Source organism: Crocuta crocuta, unplaced genomic scaffold (assembly GCF_008692635.1).
Source record: "Crocuta crocuta isolate KB4526 unplaced genomic scaffold, BGI_CrCroc_1.0 scaffold218, whole genome shotgun sequence".
Lineage (NCBI taxonomy): Eukaryota > Metazoa > Chordata > Mammalia > Carnivora > Hyaenidae > Crocuta > Crocuta crocuta.
Genome location: NW_027533170.1, coordinates 8050115 through 8071120, shown reverse-complemented (window position 1 = coordinate 8071120; position 21006 = coordinate 8050115). Strand labels below are relative to the sequence as shown.

At 45.3% G+C, this 21006-nt stretch overlaps 1 protein-coding gene and 1 long non-coding RNA gene across 3 annotated transcripts in view; both read right to left on the bottom strand.

Moving 5' to 3' along the window:
- Window positions 1-7649, bottom strand: part of ZNF879 (zinc finger protein 879) — a 30985-nt gene extending 23336 nt beyond the window's left edge. For both annotated transcript variants that reach the window (XR_013330764.1, XM_077746249.1), the window contains exons 1-4: window positions 7555-7649; window positions 6246-6313; window positions 1849-1975; window positions 1364-1459 (exon numbers count right to left, since the gene is read on the bottom strand). Coding sequence is in view for 1 of the 2 variants with exons in the window: in XM_077746249.1 (XP_077602375.1) it covers window positions 1364-1459; window positions 1849-1975; window positions 6246-6278 (256 nt within the window). In the remaining variant the exon portion in view is untranslated. The remainder of the gene's footprint in view (window positions 1-1363; window positions 1460-1848; window positions 1976-6245; window positions 6314-7554) is intronic.
- Window positions 7650-18364: 10715 nt separating this feature from the next.
- LOC144216822 (uncharacterized) lies at window positions 18365-19666 on the bottom strand. The gene is made up of 3 exons (XR_013330767.1): window positions 19601-19666; window positions 19026-19108; window positions 18365-18594 (listed from the first exon to the last, which is right to left on the bottom strand). It is a non-coding gene; the product is annotated as an uncharacterized LOC144216822 (long non-coding RNA).
- Window positions 19667-21006: the final 1340 nt, after the last annotated feature.

The window sequence follows — 21006 nt, the reverse complement described above, 5'->3', positions numbered from 1 at the left end:
GGTAAAAAGAAAAAAAAATTCCTAAAGGAAAAAAAAAAAAAAAAAAGACTTGGCCCTTCAAAGCAAAGGGCCCTGTGAAGCCAAATAACAATATTAAAACAAAACTCCTTGATACAACCTAATGAATCTTATGAATTCTAAAAATAAGGAGAATAACCCATAATATTCTAGACAGAAGACCCCCAAAAAAGGGATAAAATGGCTTTCTACACAGAATATAGGGGGAAAAGAAACTAACAGAGGACTTTTTATCAATAACTCTCAATGCTCGACACGAGAGCAAAGCATGAAGGGAAGAAAATTGATGCCAGAATTCCACACCTATAATTCTCACAGGAGAGATCAGAGGACTGATACTAGACATGCACAAATACAGCACACACGAACCTTTCTAAAAACATTATTCACGAAAATAGTCTAGTCAAACCAAAGGGAAAAATCGGGAAGACAAGGCTCATGAATGCAAACACAGGACTGAGCCCTGCCCCTGAGAGAAATAAACCCTGCACAAATAGCAGAGCAAAGGAGAGACCCACCCTCTGGTGCTGGAACCAAAGACAAAACAGAACAAAAGAAATCAAAGGCCAACAAAACAAAATAAAACAAAGCAGAATCCACCTCCTAAGAACAACAAAAACCAAAACAAAGACAAAGCAGAAAAGCAAGTAAGAGTTTATAGACCCAGCAAACCATAGTGTTTTAGAGACTGAGAGGTATGTCCTGGCAAGCGGGGCTGGAACGTAGTATTTTGAATATTTCCCCACAAAAGATTTAGGAGAATGCCATATTGAGTATCTGCAAACCTTCTGCCTATATTTGATTTTTCTCTCTCTCATGTAGTACCTAAATACACGTACATCTGCTTTCTCTTTTTAGCTGAACCATACATAAGTTGCAGATCAAAAAAAGTCAAACAAAAATGCAAGATGGAGCAATGAGGGATATATTGTAGTGACAGAAGATTTGTTCAAATCACAAAGAGAAGATAATTTAAGAAAATAATCAGTCCAGGGGCGCCTGGGTGGCTCTGTCGGTCTCTCTCTCAAAAAAATGAATAAACAAAAAAACATTTTTCTTTTTAATCACAAATGATGACTGATACAAGTGGGGCCCTCCTGGGAGAATTCGACTCTCCCTCCGAACCTTCAAATCAAGGACTCAAAAAGGTGGAGGGAGAGAGGCCACGCCCTTCCCAGCATGTCCCACGTGGCCTGGCACACCCAGGAGGACCCTGGTCAGTGTCTCCTGAGCATGGGCTCTGCGCTGACCGGCAGCACCCAGGCGGTAAGAAAATGCTATGCCGGTAAGAAAATGCTATGGCGGTAAGAAAATGCTATGCCCATTTCCCAATCATGTCACTCACCTCCGCAGGGGCCTTGAGAAACTCCATTTTCCACCATCCAGGGGTCTTCCCCTTGCTGTAACCGGAAGATAACCTTTGGTTTGGAAAACAGAATTCCTGTTCGTGAGCAAGGAGAAGAGAATGAGTCCGGGGTGCAGGCGTGAGCAGCCATCCTGACACCCACAACCAGCCCTGGGGCTCCACGGCAGGGTACAGTGGTTCTGAGAGGGCCTTAAATTCCTGTCGCAGAGGACGGCAGGGCACTGGCACTCCTCTACACGGGCACCTCCTGGGAGATCCAGGGGGACAGAGTCTGGGGTGAAAGAACCGCAAAGGCACACAAAGAATGCCCGTGACCGACTCTACCAAACCGAGAGCTTGGCTGACAGTGGCGGGGGACAGCTACCTCCGGCTGAACCTGGCCACACCCTCCAAGTGTCCTCCTCGGGGAGGGTGCCCAGATGCTCCCCCCCAGCAGGTTCTACGTCACCAGGGGACGTCCTTACCCAGGGAGACCAGGGTGCCGTAGTTCTCCAGCATCACCTCCCGGTACAGGGTTCTCTGCGCAGAGTCCAGGCGCAGCCACTCGTCCCGGCTGAAGAACACTGCCACGTCCCTGAACGTCACGGTCACCTGCAATGACAAACCCACTCCTGCTCACCCGGGACCATCGTCCCAAAGGGATGACTGAGCGGCCAGGTCAGCACGCAGGTCCTAAGCATGTGGAGCCGAGTCCTCGGCCACCTCATGTGACTGAGCACATGCCTATTACATACCTGCTGGGAAGGATGCACTGTGCCCCCAGGAAGGTGAGGCACAGCGGCCGAACGGGAGAAGCACTTGAAATCATTCCACTAAATCACAACAGCAGAAACACAGGACTTGGGACGTGGACGTGTGCGATCACCGATACCGAACGCCCATTTTCCAGCTGAGACCTGGGACTCAGACATTAGAAAGAAGCCCCAGCAGCTCACTCAGGGAGGAACAGGGGAGCCCAGATTCTGTCCTCACCTTGGGCTTCTCTGTGTCCTGGGCCAAAGGACACGGACATTCACAGGCATGGCTTTGTCAGGAGAGGGCCCAGGGTGGGGGGCCGCAGGACCTTTCAACAAGAGCCAGGTGAGAAGGTTGTGGGTGGGACACCCCCTCTCTGCCCTGGAAGTGGAAGCCATTGTTCTTCTACCTTTTTTCTTGCCGCCCTGCAAGTCACCTCTCTTATACCCCTTTCTTTTCCTATTAAAAAATCTTTTGTTGGAGGCGGAGGGGAGCCTGCATGGCTCAGTCGGTTAAGTGTCCGACTCCTGGCTCTGGCTCACGTCATGATCTCACAGTTCATGGGTTGGAGCCCCACAATGGACTTTGGGTTGACAGCGTGGGGCCTACTTGGGAGTCTGTCTCTCCTTCTCTCTCTGCCCCTCCCCCACTCACTCTCTTTCTCAAAATAACTTTAAAAACATCCTTTTTAAAAAAGTGAATTAGAAAAGGTCAATAAGCAAAAGGAAAAGAAATGTTTATCCAACTTTCTCCTACCACAGACAAGAGTTGCTAACTTCTTTCTGTATATATGTATGTATGTCTCTCAGAACTTTTTACTTGTTAAGATGGCTCTAGGTTTAAACAACAATGAAGTATTATACAGATATAACTGTATCCCACTCAACATTTTTTACTTGTATAGATGAATTGGTTTGCTTAACTAATCTACTAGTAGTTATTTACGTTGTTTCACGTTGTCACTCTCAGAATGCTGGACTACTGGAAAAGTGTACAAAACATACTTCCTTAGGACACATTTCTAGAGGTAGAAATGTCCGGTCACAGCTTGCTTTCTCTCGACCATCCCTCAAACCCAGAAAGGCGGTCACAAGGTCAGATATTCTCTGACCTGTAAAGGCAAACACAAATTAGAAATAAGAAGCTACTGAAAATAAGGGAGAAGATTCTCACTACCTCCTCTGCTTTTTTTCTGAGTTTCTTCCTCATCCTTTTACACGTGCCGGTGCCCACTTCTCCAGGAGGCATATGTTCTAAGACCCCCAGGGGGTGCCTAAAACTTGGATAGTGCCGTGCCCTGTGTACGCTGTTTTTCCCCTGTAAATACAAACCTATGATAAGTTTAATTCATAAATTCGGCACAGTAAGAGATCACAGTAGCTAACGATAAAATAGAACAATTATAACAATATCCTGTAGCAAAAGCTATGTGAACGTACACTCGCCCTCTCAAAACATCTTACTGTCCCGTATGGACCCTTCTTCTGCTCGTAATGATACTGTCACTGGCTAGACCCCAAGACCTGGCCTTTAGTGCCCACCTGCTTAAACTCACTGACCTCGGTCCCACATTTTTCCTTAAACTCCTTCCAGCTTCTCTCTTAACTCAGGCAAATGGCAAGCAAAACCGCCCCTCCAGCAATAGCGACCGCCCTACAAGACTGTCCGGCCGGCCCAGACCTCCCAGGCCAGTCTGAGCTTAAGCCCCTCACTCATGCCTGCACGGACAAACTATGGGGTGTCCTCCAGAATGACAGACAATTACCGTCACCTCATTAGAATAGTACACTCTCCCGCCTCATTTGCATAACAAACAATGTGTGCACAGGCCTGTTTCCTTATGGTGCAGGCTTCACCCTGTGCCCGCCTCTACACACCTCTACGTGCCCCGACAAGAATCCTCTTTTTAAATATTCACCTCAGCCCTCAATGAAAGGAACCAGTGCACCCTGGCTTGGGGAGTCACGCCTCTGGAAGTTATTCTCTGTGGTCTCCTTACTTGCTGCAAATAAAGTGTCCTTCGTGCCACATCTCACCTGGTGTAGCTTCTATCTGTGACTCGCCCGGGAGCGAACTCACAGTGGTCTGGTTACAACACCGGAGGATAAAATGCCCACATGAGATGAGTTGAGTATGGTGCAGGCTTTGTGCTTTGCGATGCATTGCACAGCTACTACCGACTCTGACCTTGGGGTGATGTGTCCAAAGGCAAGTCATCTTGTGGCTGAAACCGCAGCAAGGGAAACTGTGGACGGCAGCACTACCGTAAGTCTTTTCAACAGCTCATGATCTCACGGTTCGTGAATTCGAGCCTGGTGTCGGGCACGGTCAGTGCAGAGCCTGCTTGGGACTCTCCCCCTCTCTCTCTGCCCCTCCCTCACTCACGCTCTCCCAGACTACAGCATATAATACATACACCATATAAAATATGTGCTAATCAACCATTATTGGCAAGGCTTCCAGCCAATAATAGGTAGGCTATTAGTAGTTAAAGTTTTTGGAGGAGTTAAAAGTTATATGTGAATTTCCCATTTGCAACAACATGGATGGAATTAGAGTGTATAATGCAAGGGAAATAAGTCAGTCAGAGAAAGACAAACAACATTATGATTTCACTCATATGTGGAATTTAGGAAACAAGACCGATGAACACGGGGGAAGGGGGAAAAAAAAAGAGAGGGAGGCAAACCATAAGACACTCTTAACTCTAGAGCACTCACTGAGGGTGGATGGAGGAGGTGGGCAGGGGATGGGCTAAGTGGGCGACGGGGCATAGGCAATAGGAGGGAACCTGCGATGAGCGCTGGGTGTTTTATGTCAATGATGAATCACTAAATTCTACTCATGAAACCTATATTACACTACAGGTTAACTAAATAAAATTTAAATAAAAACTTAAAGTAAAAGTTATATGTAGATTTCTGGGGGCCTGGGGACGCAGGAAGGGTCAGAGCCTGAGCCCTTATGTTAGAGTAGGCAGCTAGTTAGGTCCTATCGGATACCAGGAGGCCAGCAACGAGGAAGTCATGGCCAGCTATCAGGAAAGTCAGAGGCCTGTCCTGGCGGTACTCCACAAGAAGCCAGATGAAGTCAGACAGGCCCAAGAAGATAAAGGATGCCAGGACAGGAAACCCCTGAGCAAATTAGGAAGAAAAAGCTTGAAACCCTGCATTCCTGTCCCAAGTAGAATATCCCTAGTTAAAAACTATAAATAAAAGATAGAAACCCAGGGGCATCTGGGTGGCTTGGCCGGTTAAGAGTCCGACTTTGCTCAGGTCATGATCTCACCACTTGTGGGTTCGCGCTCTGTTCTGACAGCTCAGAGCCTGAAGCCTGCTTCAGATTCTGTGTCTCCATCTTTCTCTGCCCCCTCCCCATTCATGCTCTCTCTTTGTCTCTCAAAAATGAATAAAAGTTTTAAAAAAATTTTTTTAAAAGATAAAAACCCAGGATGCAAAGCTCTCTCTTGAGATTGCCTGCTCTTAACTTGTGAGTATACTTTTCACTTTCATAAACTTTCCTGCTGTGTCACTCATGCACTGTGTTGTGTGTCTGTCCTTGCATACTTTCTTGAAACACGATCAAGACATTTCAGCGACTCCTTCAGGATGGGCTGGGTCAAGGCAATACTTAAACCCCTGCATTGCTCGAGAGTCAACAGTACTAGGACGTATCTGTGACCACACTTGCTGATTCAGAGGTCTTCTTTCTTGGAACTTCTTAGAAAATCACCTGGACCCCGGACTACTGTAGTTGATTGGCCCTCAGTGCCTTGAGGGTAGAGCCCATACATTTTCTCTTTAAATTCCTAATGCTATAGAAAGAATTATCTGACTTCCCCAAGTTTCCGCCCTTCATAGGGAAAAAACATACCTAGATCCCTCACAGACCTCTGTGTGGGGCACTGGCTTGGGCCTGGGGGCACCACCTAACCAATGAAACGGTGGAGTGGGGAATTCACAATGAGACTGGCGCTGACACTAGAAAAACACTTTCCATCCAAAGTTCCCCTACCAGGCCTTCCGTGGGCTTCGCTGCCTTGTAAACCTCAACAATGGCTTACGCGTGATTGTGATCAGGACCTCTGAGCCAGGAAGGCAGTTCAAGAAAAAAAGCCTCCACTCACCGGAGCCTGGGCTGGCAGCAACCTTGTGGCCATTTCTCCCTCCCTGCCGACAGTCCCAAAGAAGGCACCTGAAACAGAGAAAGAAACAGTGAGGTCTCTCCGTCCTGTCTGTACTCCCACCCTCCTTGTGCCTGACTAAATTAGAAATCTCCACACAATGAGCACCCTGCAGAGAGAAGTCAGAGGGAACAAGGTAGCCCAGGCATTCCTGAGTCAGAAGGTCTGTGGGGTCCGTGGGCATGGCCACCAAAACCAGGAGGGGGCAGCAAGCATACTTCCGGTTACTGGGCCTGCTGCCTTTCAGCTAGTGGTTTCTAAATAAGGAGAAATCAAACTAACGGATTAGAACCAACTGATGTACATGAACAGAGTAAAGGGCATTCGTGCTGGGCTCCCAGAGCTGTTCCATTAATGAGAAATAACACAAATATTCCACACATCTGCATTTAAATATTTTGGGCTGTACTATAATAATGTAATTGTAATAAATATATTGTACCTAATGTAACATGCAATTATACATCATGCATAACAACAAAGTACAATAACATGATAGTTAAAATGATTCTTCACATAACATGTCAAGGAAATTGGAGTCCTTTTCGGGAAGAGCCAACCAAAAAATGGCCCTCTCTTCTCTTCCTCTTGGGAATTGTGCTTCCTTCATGAAGAATTATCAAACCTCCTTAAATATAAATGAAAACATTACCCATCCACCTTCCTCTCCTGGCTCGAAACACCACAAGCCTCGAAAGAAAGAGCAACACTGGCTAGAAATGAACTTAACATTTAGAGAAAAGGGAAGGAACTCAGCAAAAGGACAAAATTAATCTAAACAACAACAATAAAGAGAACAGACAAATCATCCGAGAATTCCCTCTGGGAAAAGTACCGAACAAGCAAAGATGGCAAAAACTGATGAACACAAAATAAAGTTTAAACTCGGAGTGAGATGGGGGCGGGGAGAAAGCGACAAACGCTACCAGCAAAAAACAGCCCCAGGATTCATGGACCCTGCAACAGGGCATAGCTTCTCGCAATCTCGGTTCTGGGGCTATTTCTCCAGGAGCCGTGCCCGAGCCTGGAGCTCAGGCGGTGACAGCTCCGGTTTCCCGGGGTGGGAGGACGCGGGAGTGGAGACCTGTCCGGGCAACGCCTCCTACCCCGGCCGCGTTCACCTGCTGAGGCCGCCGCGGCTCGGACGCCCGGAGCCGGGACTCGGCTGAGACTCGCGCCGCGACCGGCCCTCTGCCCTGGACCCGCCTCAGGAGCTGTACACCCCGAGCCGGTTCTCACCGGCAGCCACTACCTGAGCCCGCCGCGACGGGGACTCCAAGCGGCCGACCGCACTGGAGACCAGCGGAATACCTAGCCTGGGGACATTTTTCGCCTCCGCCGCCAGGCCGCCGGGCGCAATTGCGCCTGCGCAGGAGAGAGCAAACGGGTGCCTCGGCTAAACCGCAGTGCTTTTCCTTTCGAACTATATTTCCCAGAGATCATCGCAGCAGCCCGGTCTACGGTGTCCGGGAAGGGCCAAATGTCATAAGGCTGGAGAAAGTTTTGCTGGGAGCCGAGGAGGCTGAAGCCGCTACTTTCTGCATCTCTAACCGCTTCTCTTCTCTAGCACCCTTTGTGGGAAAAGTGGGTATGTATTTAAAAATATGGAAAATTAACCGCTCGTTTCTACATATTCTTGGTTCCTGGAATGCAAAGATTAGGTTAGAGGCAAGGGTAAGCATTACTGCCCTACAGTTTGCAAACCCGAGTGTCTCAGTCTTGAGCTACGAACTAAAAGCACTCTCCAAGTTCTCTGCCCTTATCAAGGCCGGTCAGACTCAGGTCCCAAACTGCAACTTCAGGAGCAGAGTGACAAGCAGGATACAGCTCGCTTTTCTGAGCAGCTTCAGGATGTGGCAGCCCCTTGAAGAACACGATAAGCTGTGTCGCAGGGGTCTTTCTGCGAATATTGCTGAATTTTGTACAGCCTGTCACGTCAGGCTGTGCTGACTAGTTTTGTTTCTCGTGATCATTCAGCCTGATTTAAAAGTCTAGTTTCCCCCCCCCCGAGAATGAGGGACCCCATCTTGTCTGTTAGCTGTTGTGTAATTATTGGGGTTTGTTGTTCTTAACTGTGAAAATCCATTTTACAAATTTTTGCATTTTTAAAAAATTATGTGTAAACTTCACAACCTACAAAAGATATATTTTTCAATGTTTTTAAATAGTTATTTTTTGAGAAAGAGAGAGAATGTGAGCAGAGGAGGGGCAGGGAGAGAGGAAGACACAGAATATGAAGCAGGATCCAGGCTCCGAGCTGTCAACACAGAGCTTGAGGTGGGGCTCAAACCCACAGGCCATGAGATCATTTCCGGAGCCAAAGTTGGACGCTTAACTGACTGAGCCACCAAGAACCCAGATCCTGGTTCTTGTCTTTTTCAAGGAAATGACACAGATACCAGTTAACCTCAGACGTAAATGTTTTTAAATGTTTAAATATATACGTTAAATATTTAACAGAGACTACCAGGCAAATGGAAACGTGATATATGACTTCCTAACCAGCCACAGAGTAATCTTAAACTATATTCGTTTCAGTCAATAGTCTTCTTTAAATGTAAATTCTTTGATTTACTTTTGTAATTAGATCTTCACAAAGTTGTCTTTTCACTGTTTTGTTAACATGAAATTGTACTGTGGTATGCTAAAGTCGGCCACCTGGGGAACAATAGTGTATATGCAGTTTAACAGAAATAGAAGGATATTTTGTCTGTTATGTAGTCTTTCGCCAGGCGATCATATTATAAAATTTTTAAATTTCAAAGTGAAAAATAACTTGTGTTGTTGGAAAAAACAAAGGGATCTACAATATGTCTCCCCTGCAAGACAGCATTTAGATTTACAATTAACAGGAAAATCCCGCATCAGACTTCTGCAGGAGAGTGGTCAGCATACCTTATCCAGCCCTTACACACAATCCTGTGTATATAGCTTTGCCGAAACCTGGTAAGTATCTCTCCTGGGCACCCGCACTTTCCACATCATGAAAGTACAGGTTCCCACATATAGGCGATGATAGAAAATGAAATACAGTAAGTTAGATTTCTGAATTTCAGTTCTGAGTCTCCTTGTGGATATGTGTGTGGGCAGTAACACCACTCCAAGAGGTACAGACAGCAAAAAATGTACTTGACAGTTTGGAAGGCAAGCAGCCAACAGCTGAAGTGGTGATTCCATCCCTGGCCAATGTCTCTCAGAGGTCTGTGGTCTGGGCCCCTGGTGCCTTGGGTCCTGGTAGAAAAGCCCCCCTTTTGGCGGGTGTCTTCACTCTCCCCAAGACACTCAACACTGAGCTGGCATTATCTCCCGAGGTGTCAGGCCCAAGACTGCAAAAACGGAAAGTCCCTTGGGCCAGAAGGTTCAGGCAGTGCTGGTGAGTGGGGGCTCATACCCTGGGGAACAAGGTGGCTTCATGCAAAACCCCGCTGTCCTCCCCACCTAGAACATCCCGGCACCCTGGGTCTACACTTCCACCCTGAGCAGAGGCTGGAGCCAAGGCTCAGGACACAGACTAGATGAGTGGGGAAGGAAGAGAAACTCCCTGAGCTGGATGACGGAGAGCAGGGCTGTGGGTCCTGTTCCACTATCCTGACCGGAGTCTGTAGCCACACTACAATCTAATTTAAAGAATTAAAAATATATTATTTCAAAGAAGTTAAGTGGAAAAACCTGTTGTCTAACATATGCATTGAAAATAACAGGAATCAAATTGTGGTTCTTCCCCTCCCCCCCGATTTTTCTCCTATCTCTATCTACTCCAAGGCCTAGAAGAAATAACAACCCAATGGCAATAAAATAAATTAGGGTCTCTTAGTTACCCTTTAATGGGAAAGGGTTCCTTTAGAGAAATGGCTGATCACAAGGACAAGGCAGGGAATATGCAAGAGAAGCCTGGTACCCAAGGCAGGGAAGCTATCCAAGATTATTGGGTCATATCAAAAGGACACACAGGAGCCAGGACATGTGGGTGACTCAGTCGGTTAAGCGTCTGACTTTAGCTCTGGTCATGATCTCACGGTTTGCGGGTTGGAGCTCCTCATCAGGCTTTGTGCTGATGGCTCAGAGCCTGGAGCCTGCTTTGGATTCTGGGTCTCCCTCTCTCTCTGCCCCTCCCCTACTTGCACTCTGTGTGTGTCTCTCTCTCAAAAATAAAGAAAGGTTGAAAAAAAAAAAAGGACACAGGAGCCAACCTTGCAGGGATTCAGCTGGACAAAGATGGAACAATTTGAGCATCAAAAAGAGTAAAAACTACAGTGATTGAAATGCATCCAATGCTGTAAAAATCTGTACTTCTGCTTCTGGCTAAGACACAGCAAAAAAGACTGGAATTACCCTCCCATCTGAAAACAGAAAAACATCAATAACAAACACAGGCAAAATATAAGAAATAATATTTTCTAGACACAAGACATGAGGCAACAAAGGACACCGGTACAATTGTCTAAGCTTAGTGCTTCGATGGTTTTCAGGTCAAGGCACAAAAAAGGCATTTGGAAAATCCAATATCCATTCCTGATTTAAAACTCTCTTCAAACTAGAAATAGAATGGTGCTTTTTCATCTGCTAGCAGTAGACCATGTCAGTGGTAGGTTTTACAGTTAATATAATCGGTGGTAAAAGTGGAAATGTTTTTCCCTCTGAGATCAGGAAATATGCAGGGATGTTTGTCTCTATTCATTATTTTAGTGAAAATTCTAGTCGGTGCTATTCAGCAAGAAAAAGAAAAATTTCTAGATTGGTAAGAAAGAAGTACACTACCTTTATTTGCAACCAACAGAATTTTCTATCTAGGGAACTTTTTTTTTTTTCCCAAGATCTTATTTTCAATCTCTACACCCAACATGGGGCTTGAACTTACAACTCCAAGATCAAGAGTCAGTCGTGTGCTCTACCGACTGAACCACCCAGGAGCCCCTTGTGTGCTTCTTTAAATATAATATACAAGAAAAGGCAAAACTGTAAGGGACAGAAGTCAAATCAGTTGCTCTCTCATGCAGGAGGTAATAGGAGGAAAGGATTGACTGTAAAGAAGCACAAGAAAAGTTCTTATGGTGACGTGAATGTTCTGTAGTTTTATTTTTAAGTTTATTTATTTATTTTGAGAAAGAGAGAACATGAGTGGGGTAGGAGCAGAGAGAGAGAGAGAATTCCACGCAGGCTCTATCATCGCAGAGCCAATGCAGCACTCAAATTCATGAACCACGAAATCATGACCTGAGCCAAGATAGAGTCAGAGGCTTAACTGACTGAGCCACCCAGGCGCCCCTATTTTTCTGGTGGTGACGTGACTATGTATTTGACAAAATACAACAAACTGTATATCTAAAAAGGGTGTATTTTACTGTAGGTAAGTTAGGCTTCAAAAAACCTGATATACAGAAAAAGAACACCTGGGGGAAAAGCAATTAATGTAATCACCCATCTTAAAAGATCAAAGGGGAAAATCACATAGTCCTGTACATAGATGCAAAAGTGTCACGAAATTCAACATTCATTCATAATAAAAATTTGCAGGGGCACCTGGGTGGCTCAGTCGGTTGAGCGTCCGACTTCAGCCCTGGTTATGATCTCACAGTTCACGAGTTCGAGCCCCATGTCGGGCTTTGTGCTGCAGCGTGGAGCCTGGAGACTGCTTTGGATTCTGTATCTCACTCTCTCTCTCTCTCTCTCTCTTTCCCTCCCTGACTTGCACTCTGTGTGTGTGTGTCTCTCTCAAAAATAAATAAACATTTTAAAAAATTAAAAAATTAGACAAAGTCAGCCATTACCCTCACACTATTTTTCTTCCTGACAGATCGTATAAGAAATAAGTTATTGGTTAGTAAACTCAGGTACAATAAAAGTTTTATATTTAATATTGATAACCCAAAAGACATACCTGTTTTGAATAAACCAACAAACTGAAACTAGCTTTAACACCGAATATTTTTCCCAGATCACGCAAACCTCAAATTCCTGTGGTTGAGTTTCTATTATATTTTTGAGAGTTTTTATGACTATGAAGTTTACATGCAGTGGTTATGTATTTAATCATTCAAAGACAAATCTAATACAAATTAACTTTAGTAATATCATCCGGAGGTAAAAAATTTCGCACAACTACAACACACGTATAGAGACACACATAAACATGCAGACAGACATAAACAGATTTTCGAGCTTCTGTTTTACTGGTTATAAAAGAAGTTGGATCTTACTGTTTTTCTGGCAGATGGAATAAGTCAAAGCCACCTGCTCAGATGGCTAACGCTGTTTCGAGTGAATTTTCCCTCCATTTATTTTTCTTCTGATAAGAATTACCTTCCCCAAGCTTGCACTTTTTCTTTTTTTTTTTAATTTTTAAAATGTTTTATTTATATCTGAGAGAGAGAGAGAGACAGCGTGAGCAGGGGAGGGTCAGAGAGAGAGGGGGACACAGAATCTGAAGCAGGCTCCAGGCTCTGAGCTGCCAGCACAGAGCTCAATGAAGGGCTCAAACCCAAGAAACACGAGATCATGACCTGAGCCGAAATCGGACGCTTAACCAACTGAGCCACCCAGGTGCCCCCCAAGTTTGTGCTTTGATCTTTACCTCTCAAGGGCACAGGGAAAGAATGCAAGTTACACGCCTATTAAGATAAATAGGGCAGGTTTGGGGATGGGTACAAAGGGAGAGGTGAACTTTGAAATGCCTCTGGAGCTGTATCGCCAGCTTTGCAAGGATTTGTGAGGTAAAGACAGTTGTTTACAAGGCCTCTGGGTGGCTCCCAGAGTCGGTTAAGTGTCCGACTTCAACTCTCAGTTAGTGAGTTCAAGACCCATGTTGGACTCTGTGCTGACAGTGCGGAGCCTGCTTTGGATTCTCTTTCTCTCTCTATAAAAGTTATAATAAATAAACTTTTTTAGAAAATTAAAAGAAAATACAGTTGCTTTCAACTCCCCCCAAGAATTGCCATGTAACCTAAATGACGTCATAAGTTGGCTCACCCACCCAACTGCATTATTTTCTATTTTCTTAGGGCGAAAAGCCTAAAAATGTCTCTATCAGGCTTTGAATGTCAGCTTCCAATTTGGCCAAATTTCTGATCATAGAGTTATTAAGTCCTTTTAAATACCTTGTCAGTTTTCAGCCTGGGCAAGCAGTAAATATTGCTGGCAGCCTTCAACAACTCCTTGGACCTGGGAGAGGGTGCAAAAGATATTATCTTCGTAAGATCCAGAGCCATTCCCAAAGATCGATAACCAATGCCCTGGATTTGGGAAGGTAAAGGACAGTGTGAAATTTTGTATCTACCAGGTACTACAGATAGAGATCTGGGACAGCTGATTCTGGTATGCATTCTCCCCTGTAGCTGGCTTCTGCTGGTTTTCCCAGGACTCCATCTGTAGGCTCTGAGTGGCATTTAAATTAGAGGATGTGGGGTGTGTGGGTGGTTCAGTCGGTTAAGTGTCAGGCTCTTGATCTCAGCTCAGGTCATGATCTTGAAGTTCATAAGATCAAACTCGGTGTAGGGGCTCTGTGCTAACAGCACAGAACCTACTTGAGATTCTCTCTCTCCCTCTCTCTCTCTGCATCTCCCCAACTTATACATTCTCTCAAAATAATAAATAAACTTAAAAAAAAAACCTACATCGACCAATATCACATGTGGCCCCTTTCATTGTCCCTAAAAAAATATATTAAATAGATAGATAAATTGGGGTGTCTGGGTGGCTTAGTCAGCTAAGTTTCCAACTTCAGCTCGGTCATGGCCTCACGGTTTGTGGGTTCAAGCCGCGCGTCGGGCTCTGTGCTGACAGCTCGGAGCCTGGGGCCTGCTTCGGATTCTCTGCCTCATTCTCTCTCTGCCCCTCCCCCGCTTGTGCTCTGTCTCTCAAAAATAAATAAATGTTAAAAAAAAGTTTAATAGATAAACAAATAAGCAAACATTTTTTAAAATAAAAATAAAACCATTACCTCCTCTTCTGGGGAAGTGGTTAGGGAGTTTTTGGTGACATGCAAGATAGTTGTATCATGGTAGGTGGAAGTATGACCTTGTTATTGCCTTTATATGGAGCTTAAGTATGGCTTAGGGAAATGCATATTGGTGTCAAGCTGACAATGGGTGATGTTGGTGATGTTTAATTTTGTATGTCAACTTGACTGGGCCACAGGGTACCCAGATATCTGGCCAAACATTATTCTGAGTATGTCTGTGGAAGTGCCTCCAGATGAGATTCATATTTGAACTGGTGACTGAGTAAAGCAGATTGCCCTCTGTGATGTAGGTGGTCCGCATCCAATCAGTAGAAGGGCTGAAGAGAACCAAAAGGCTGACCCTCCCAGGAGGGAGTTTCTGACTTCACTGAGCTGGAATATTGGTCTTTTGCTGTTGGACTCGAATTGAAACATCAGCTCTTTTTGGATCTCAAGTCTCCTGGCCTTCTGTCTGGAACTTATGCCATGGGCACTACTAGCTGTGAGGCCTCAGACTACACATAAGAATATATATATTCTGTTTCTCTGCAGGACACCTAATACTACAGTAGTTCATCATATCTGCAAATGATGAGTGTATTTTTAATTCCGTCATGCTTGTTTTTTCTTGCACTGACTAATGCACCCTAGAGGGAATGATCATTGGAATTACTGTCTTGTTCTGATTTTAAAGGAAATCAATACCCCAAATGACTCATCACCGTGTACAATATTTTCTGTCGGCTCCTGGTAGCTAGCTCCTTCAGGCTAAAGAAGATCCCTAGATTACTAAGTTTTTAAAATCATGAATGAATATTGGATGTTATCAAATGCTGTCTCTGCATCCATTTAGATAATCATGGTTTATTTTTCTTTAATCTGTTAATGCAGTGAATTACATTAATAAATTTTAAGCTGTTAATCTGCTAAAGTGCATTTCTGGGATGTTTTTAAATATTTCTGTTCACAAATGTTTTGACTAGGATTTTGGTGTCCCTGCTCCTTAGTTTGGCTGAAAATTGTATTTCTTGTTCTAGCTATGTTTCAGCCGCATAAAATGAACAGTGAAAGCTTTTCTTTTTCTGCTCTGACAATTTTTGGTGAAGAAATGTGTTGTGTTACAACACATGATTTTGTATTGCGGATCAATGCAGTGGGGTTTTTTTTCCATGTTTATTTATTTATTTTGAGAGAGACAGAGAGAGAGTATGCCTGACAGCACAAGAGCAGGGGAAGGGCAGAGAGAGAGGGAGAAAGAGAATCCCAAGAATCTGTCAGCACAGAGCCTGATGTGGGACTCGAACTCACAAACCACGATATCATGACCTGAGCTGAAATCAAGAGTCAGACACTTAACTGATGAGCCCCCCAGACCTCCTGTGGCTCATAGGGTGGCCCACCCCCTGTGGAAGATTTCTTGATTCATCTGAGATGTTTTTCCCCAGAACATTAATATTTTATACTTCAGGTAAGAGGTTCTGAGTGCAGGTAAGCCGATAGAGCTGAAAGCATCCCCCTGGGAATAGACTGTCCCTGACACCACTGTCATCTGAGCTCAGTGTGGCCACCTGCTCTCACTCTGAAATGCTTTTGTGTGGCCGTCATAACTCAGTGACATGAACTCTTCATCGTATTCCCTTTCTCCAAGGTTCTTTCACCTTTTTTTAAAATATTTATTTTGGGGAGAGCACAGGTGAAGTAGAGGCAGAGAGAGAAGGGACGGAGGATCTAAAGCAGGCTTCTCGCTGACAGGCTGACTGCACAGAGCCCGATGTGGGGCTTGAACCCACGAACCATGAGATCATGACCTGAGCCGAAGTTGGACGCTTAACCAACTGAGCCACTCAGGCTCCCTGCACCTTTCTTTTTTTTTTTTTTTCTGTATCTCCCTCCCCCGCTCTCACTTTCTCTTTCTCCAAAATGAATAAACATTTTTTAAAAATTAATTTTAAAAAGGAACATTAAATATGGAATTATATGATCCAACAATTCTGCTCCTAGGTATATGCACAAGAAAATCGGAAACATATTGTATTGATAGGGAACATCTGTTATAAGATGGCCGACAGGACTAATAGAAAACGCCTGTCCCTGATTAGTGAGGAATGCGGAAGTAACTGGCTATAAATTGTTCCCTCTGCTAATGCTCTGCGCTCAGACCTCTGGGGAATGATCTCCTCTGAGCCCACCGGTGTAAAATAAACGTCCTCCCTTCCGAGATCTCTGAGTGCTGCTTGGTTCCTCCACTGGGTGATCCAGACCAGATCCTGTAACAGTATTAGTCAGGGTTCTCCACAAAAACAGAACTAATGTGTGTGTGTGTTTAGAGAGAGAGAGAGAGAGAGTGAGAGAGACTGAGAAAGAAAGATTTACTTTAAGGAATGGCTCACACAGCTATGCAGACTGACAAGTCAAAAATCTGTAGAGTGGATCAGTAGGCTGAAGACTGAGGAAGAGCCAATGTTGCATTTCAAGTGTGAAGGCCATCTGCTGGTCAGCCTTTTGTTCTGTTCAGGCCTTCATTATGGAGGAGAATGTGCTTCACTTTAAGTCCACCAATTTGAATCTCCTCCAAAACATACCCTCACAGAAACATCCAGAATGTTTGACCCACCCAAGTTGGCATATAATATTAACCATCACAAATCCACCCCTTGTTAACCTGGCACCCATTTGCATCCCTTTAAGCCATACTTAATCTTCAAATAAAGATAATATCAAGATCATACTTCTGTCTACCAAACATGATACATCCTGCAAACCAAAAATGTGCTCACCTCTCCCCCAGAAGAAGAGGTAACGTCCTTAAGTGATGAATACCTTCTCCTTGGTATCCGTCCCTAAAATACAATGGTAAAAAGTAAAAAATACTTAAATACTATGATATAAAGTCAACAAGTCCTCTTTTATATGTTAAGGGAATAAGAAGGAAGAAAACAAAGCTTTATAAACAGACATGTTCATACCACAAAAAATGAACTCATGATAATTTCAACCCTTATTTGTATAACTGGTCATAAGGTCATAGCCAGTACTCATAACTACCTTCTTCCACCACCCATTTTATATTTGCTTTGTCCTCAGCAAGGATGTCCGCTGGTCATGGTTCTTAATACAGTGACCCTGAAGGGTCTGGTCCATCCATTAGCAGTCTTATCTGGATTGAGTTGTTTTCCACTGATAATAGTTACAGGTCATTCACAGTGCTGGGCAACCACCACCTCTATATAGTTTCAAAACATCTGAGTCATCTCCAAAGAAAACTCTCTTAATTTTTTTTTTTATTTGAGACAGAGAGAGAACACAAGCAGGGAGAGGGGCAGAGGGAAAGAGAGGGAGAATCCTAAGCAGGCTTCATGCTTAGCATGGAGCCTGACATGGGGCTTGATCACATGACCCTGGGATCAGGGTCACATGACCTGAGCTGAACTCAAAAGTCAGATGCTCAACTGACTGAGCCACCCAGGTGCCCCAAGAAAACTCTGCACCCATTAAGCAGTTCCTCCCCCCACCAATCAGCGCTCAGCAACCACAAATGTGTGCTTTCTGTCTCTGTGAATTTACCTATTTTGGATATTTCATGCAAATGCAGCTATGTAGCATGTCACCTTTCATTTAGTTTCATTTAGTTTCTCTCATTTAGAATAATGTCTTTGAAGTTAATCCACATTGTAGCATGTGTCAGTACTTCATTCCTTTTGTGATGAAGAATATTCCATTGCATGAATATAACATAATGTGTTTATTCAGGCACCCCTCGATGGATTTTTGCGTTGTTTCTAACTTTTGTCTCTTATGAATAATGCTGTGAGGAGCATTTGTATATAAGGATTTGGGAGGGGGTCGGGTGGGGAGGCTGGGCCAGGTCTGCAATGGGATGGGAGGCTTCTAAAGGCACACACGCCCACACAAGACATTCAGGGAGGGCTCAGGGGGGTGTCCTTAGGTACAGACAACCATGCCTTTCAAACATCCTCGAATCAGAGACCATGCCAGACATGCCGTTTCTCACACAAACCACGTCCCCCATTCTTTCAACAAAGGGGAAGGTAGAATATGTATAGCAACCCAAACCAGGTATCAGAAACTTTGAAGCTAGACATTAAATCAACCCGCAGACATATAGTCTTAAATTTTTTAATGTTTATTATTTTTTAAAGAATTTTTAATGTTTATTTTTGAGAGAGACAGAAAGAGAGAGTGTGAGCAGGGGAGGCGAAGAGGGAGAAGAAGACACAGAATCCCAAGCAGACTTCAGGCTCTGAGCTGTTGACGCAGAGGCTCGAACTCATGGACTGTGAGATCATGACCCAAGCTGAAGCTCGAAGCTTGACTGACTGAGCCACCCAGGCGCCCCTAGTGTTTATTTATTTTGAGAGAGAGAGAGAGAGTGTTAGCGGGAGAGGGGCAGAGAGAGAAGGAGACACAGAATCTGAAGCAGGCTCCAGGCTCTGAGGTGTCAGCACAGAGCCTGACGCGGGGCTCGAACTCACAAACCTCAAGATCATGACCTGAGCTGAAGTCAGATGCTTAACTGACTGAGCCATCCAGACGCACCTATAGTTTTTAAATGAATTTTGCAATGAAAGTCATCTGGTTATTAAATTGGAAGGCTAGCCTAAATAAATAAATATAAGTAAATACAAATATAAATATAAAATCTTCCAACATACTGAAAGCAGCAGCCCTGAGCTTTAAATTCCATTTAATTTTGTCAATTGAAATAGCTGGAGCTGGAATTATGGAACTTCATAATTTAGTCTGAAGTAAAATTGTTGAGATTTTACCATGGTTGTCTGAACAGCCCCTTGTCTCCTGTGCTGTGTGGCCTTGGGGGAGTCACTGTACCTCTCTGGCTCCATTGTGTCATCTGTGCAAGGTGAACAATGACCGTTTGCCACTGCATGAGGCTGAATTAATTATAATGGATTTTCCCTTCTTCCTCAAGCCTGGTTTCTTGGCCACCCCCTCCTAAGTCTCCCCTCTTCTATTTTCCCTCCTAATGTTAGGGGAACCTAGGGCTCCATCCTCACCCCCTGTCCATATCCTCTGCCCAGGTGAGCTCATCCATCCGTGGCTTTGAATACTCACTGATGGTGTCTCAGCTCTATCTCCCACCCTGACTTCTTCCCTCAATTCCAGACTCACAAATCCAACCAACTGAATGAGATCCTCGGCTTTCCTGTGTCCCAAACTGAACTCTCGACTTCTGACCTCCACAGACCTGTTCTGCCCCAGTCCGGGTCCTGACATTCCCAGGGAATGCTACTCCCTCCTCCCAGGTGCTCCAGACATGACACCTTCACCTTCCTCATCCTCAGAGCCATGTCTTGCCCAGAGCCTGGAGCCCACCCACTCCCACCTGCAGAGGTCTGGGCGCAGACCCTCTCGCCTCCCTCTGTGCCACTGTGAGGGACCCGCCCCAGTTATTGATGGTCCATCCTGGATTCTAGAGCCAGTGGGATGCTCTGACCCTGTGATTCCAGAACCTGCTTTGTGACACCAGCTGTGGCCTTGTCTGTCTTGTCCTGAGCACAGAAGGGCTATAAAGGGACTTGTGAGCCTGGCCCAGCCACCGCAAACACCCAGTTTGTATGGCCCTTTGCAATGTCAAGCTTGGGGCTTTGCCTCAGTGAAATGCTCCATCCTTCCCAAGCTGTAAAATGGGCAAAGGCAGAGCCAGATCCAGGCCTTCTGACTCCCAGCCTCTGCCAAGGACAGGTGCCCGGATGGCTCTGGAAAAAGACTGGCAGAGCCCTTGAATGTGGTGGGGGAAGGGAGAAGGGTGACATGGCCTCTGCTCATTCCCTCTTCCAGCTTTGCCCAAATCCCTGCATCCCCAGATCCTAATCCATCCTGACTAATGGAGCCCAAGCCGGCTCATGCCCCATGGGATGAGCCTGCAAATCCCTGGGGCTGGGAGCTCACCACCTGTCTCCAGGCTGCCCTTTGTGCTCTCCCTCTCTCTCTCTCTCTCCATCAGAGAGCCAGATTCAGGGCCTCAGACAGGGATGATGGTAAAAGTCTATTGAGGCTAAAGCCCCCTCACCTTGTCCCTCAACCATGAGATGGGGAAGTTCAGGTACAGAAAGCTGCTCAGACCCCAGAGCCCAGGAAGGCCTTGGACCTGACCAAAAGAACAGCTCTTTAGGGTTCCTTCATCAGATGCAAGAGGTCGGGGCAGGAGCTGCAGGGCGAGCTGGCACTGTCCCCGGCCCCCATCAAAGGCAGTGTGGGCTGGTAGTTTCATACCAAGCTGGGTGCAAATCCTGATGCTGACCCACACCAACCGTGTGACCTTGGATGAGTCACTTAATTCCTTGAGGTTTCTATTTTCCCATCTGCCAAACAGCACTGATGGTAAAAGTCTCCTCTTTGTCAGGTGGTTGTGTGTGTGTTAAGCAGAGTTCTTGCTAATGTTAATGGTCCCTCCCTGCCCGTTCTTGCTCATTCAGCTCCTTTCTCCCTCCATTCCCGAGTGTACTGCAGGGTTTGGAGGAGTGCCTTAGGCAGCCGGAGCCAAGGCACTGGTGGCTAGGAAAGAGAGGAAAAGAACAAAGAAAGAAAGAGAAATTGACAGAGACAGAGGAGAGAGAAGGTGGGGGGTAGGGGTTAGGGCAGCTAGCGGAGAAGAGAGCCTGAGAGATAGAGAAACAAAAAAAGAGACACAGAAGGACAGTGTGTGTGTGTGTCAAAGACAGCCAGAGAGAGGTTGGAGTGAGACACATCCAAAGAGAGGAAAACAGACCCAGGGAGTAGGAGAGGAAG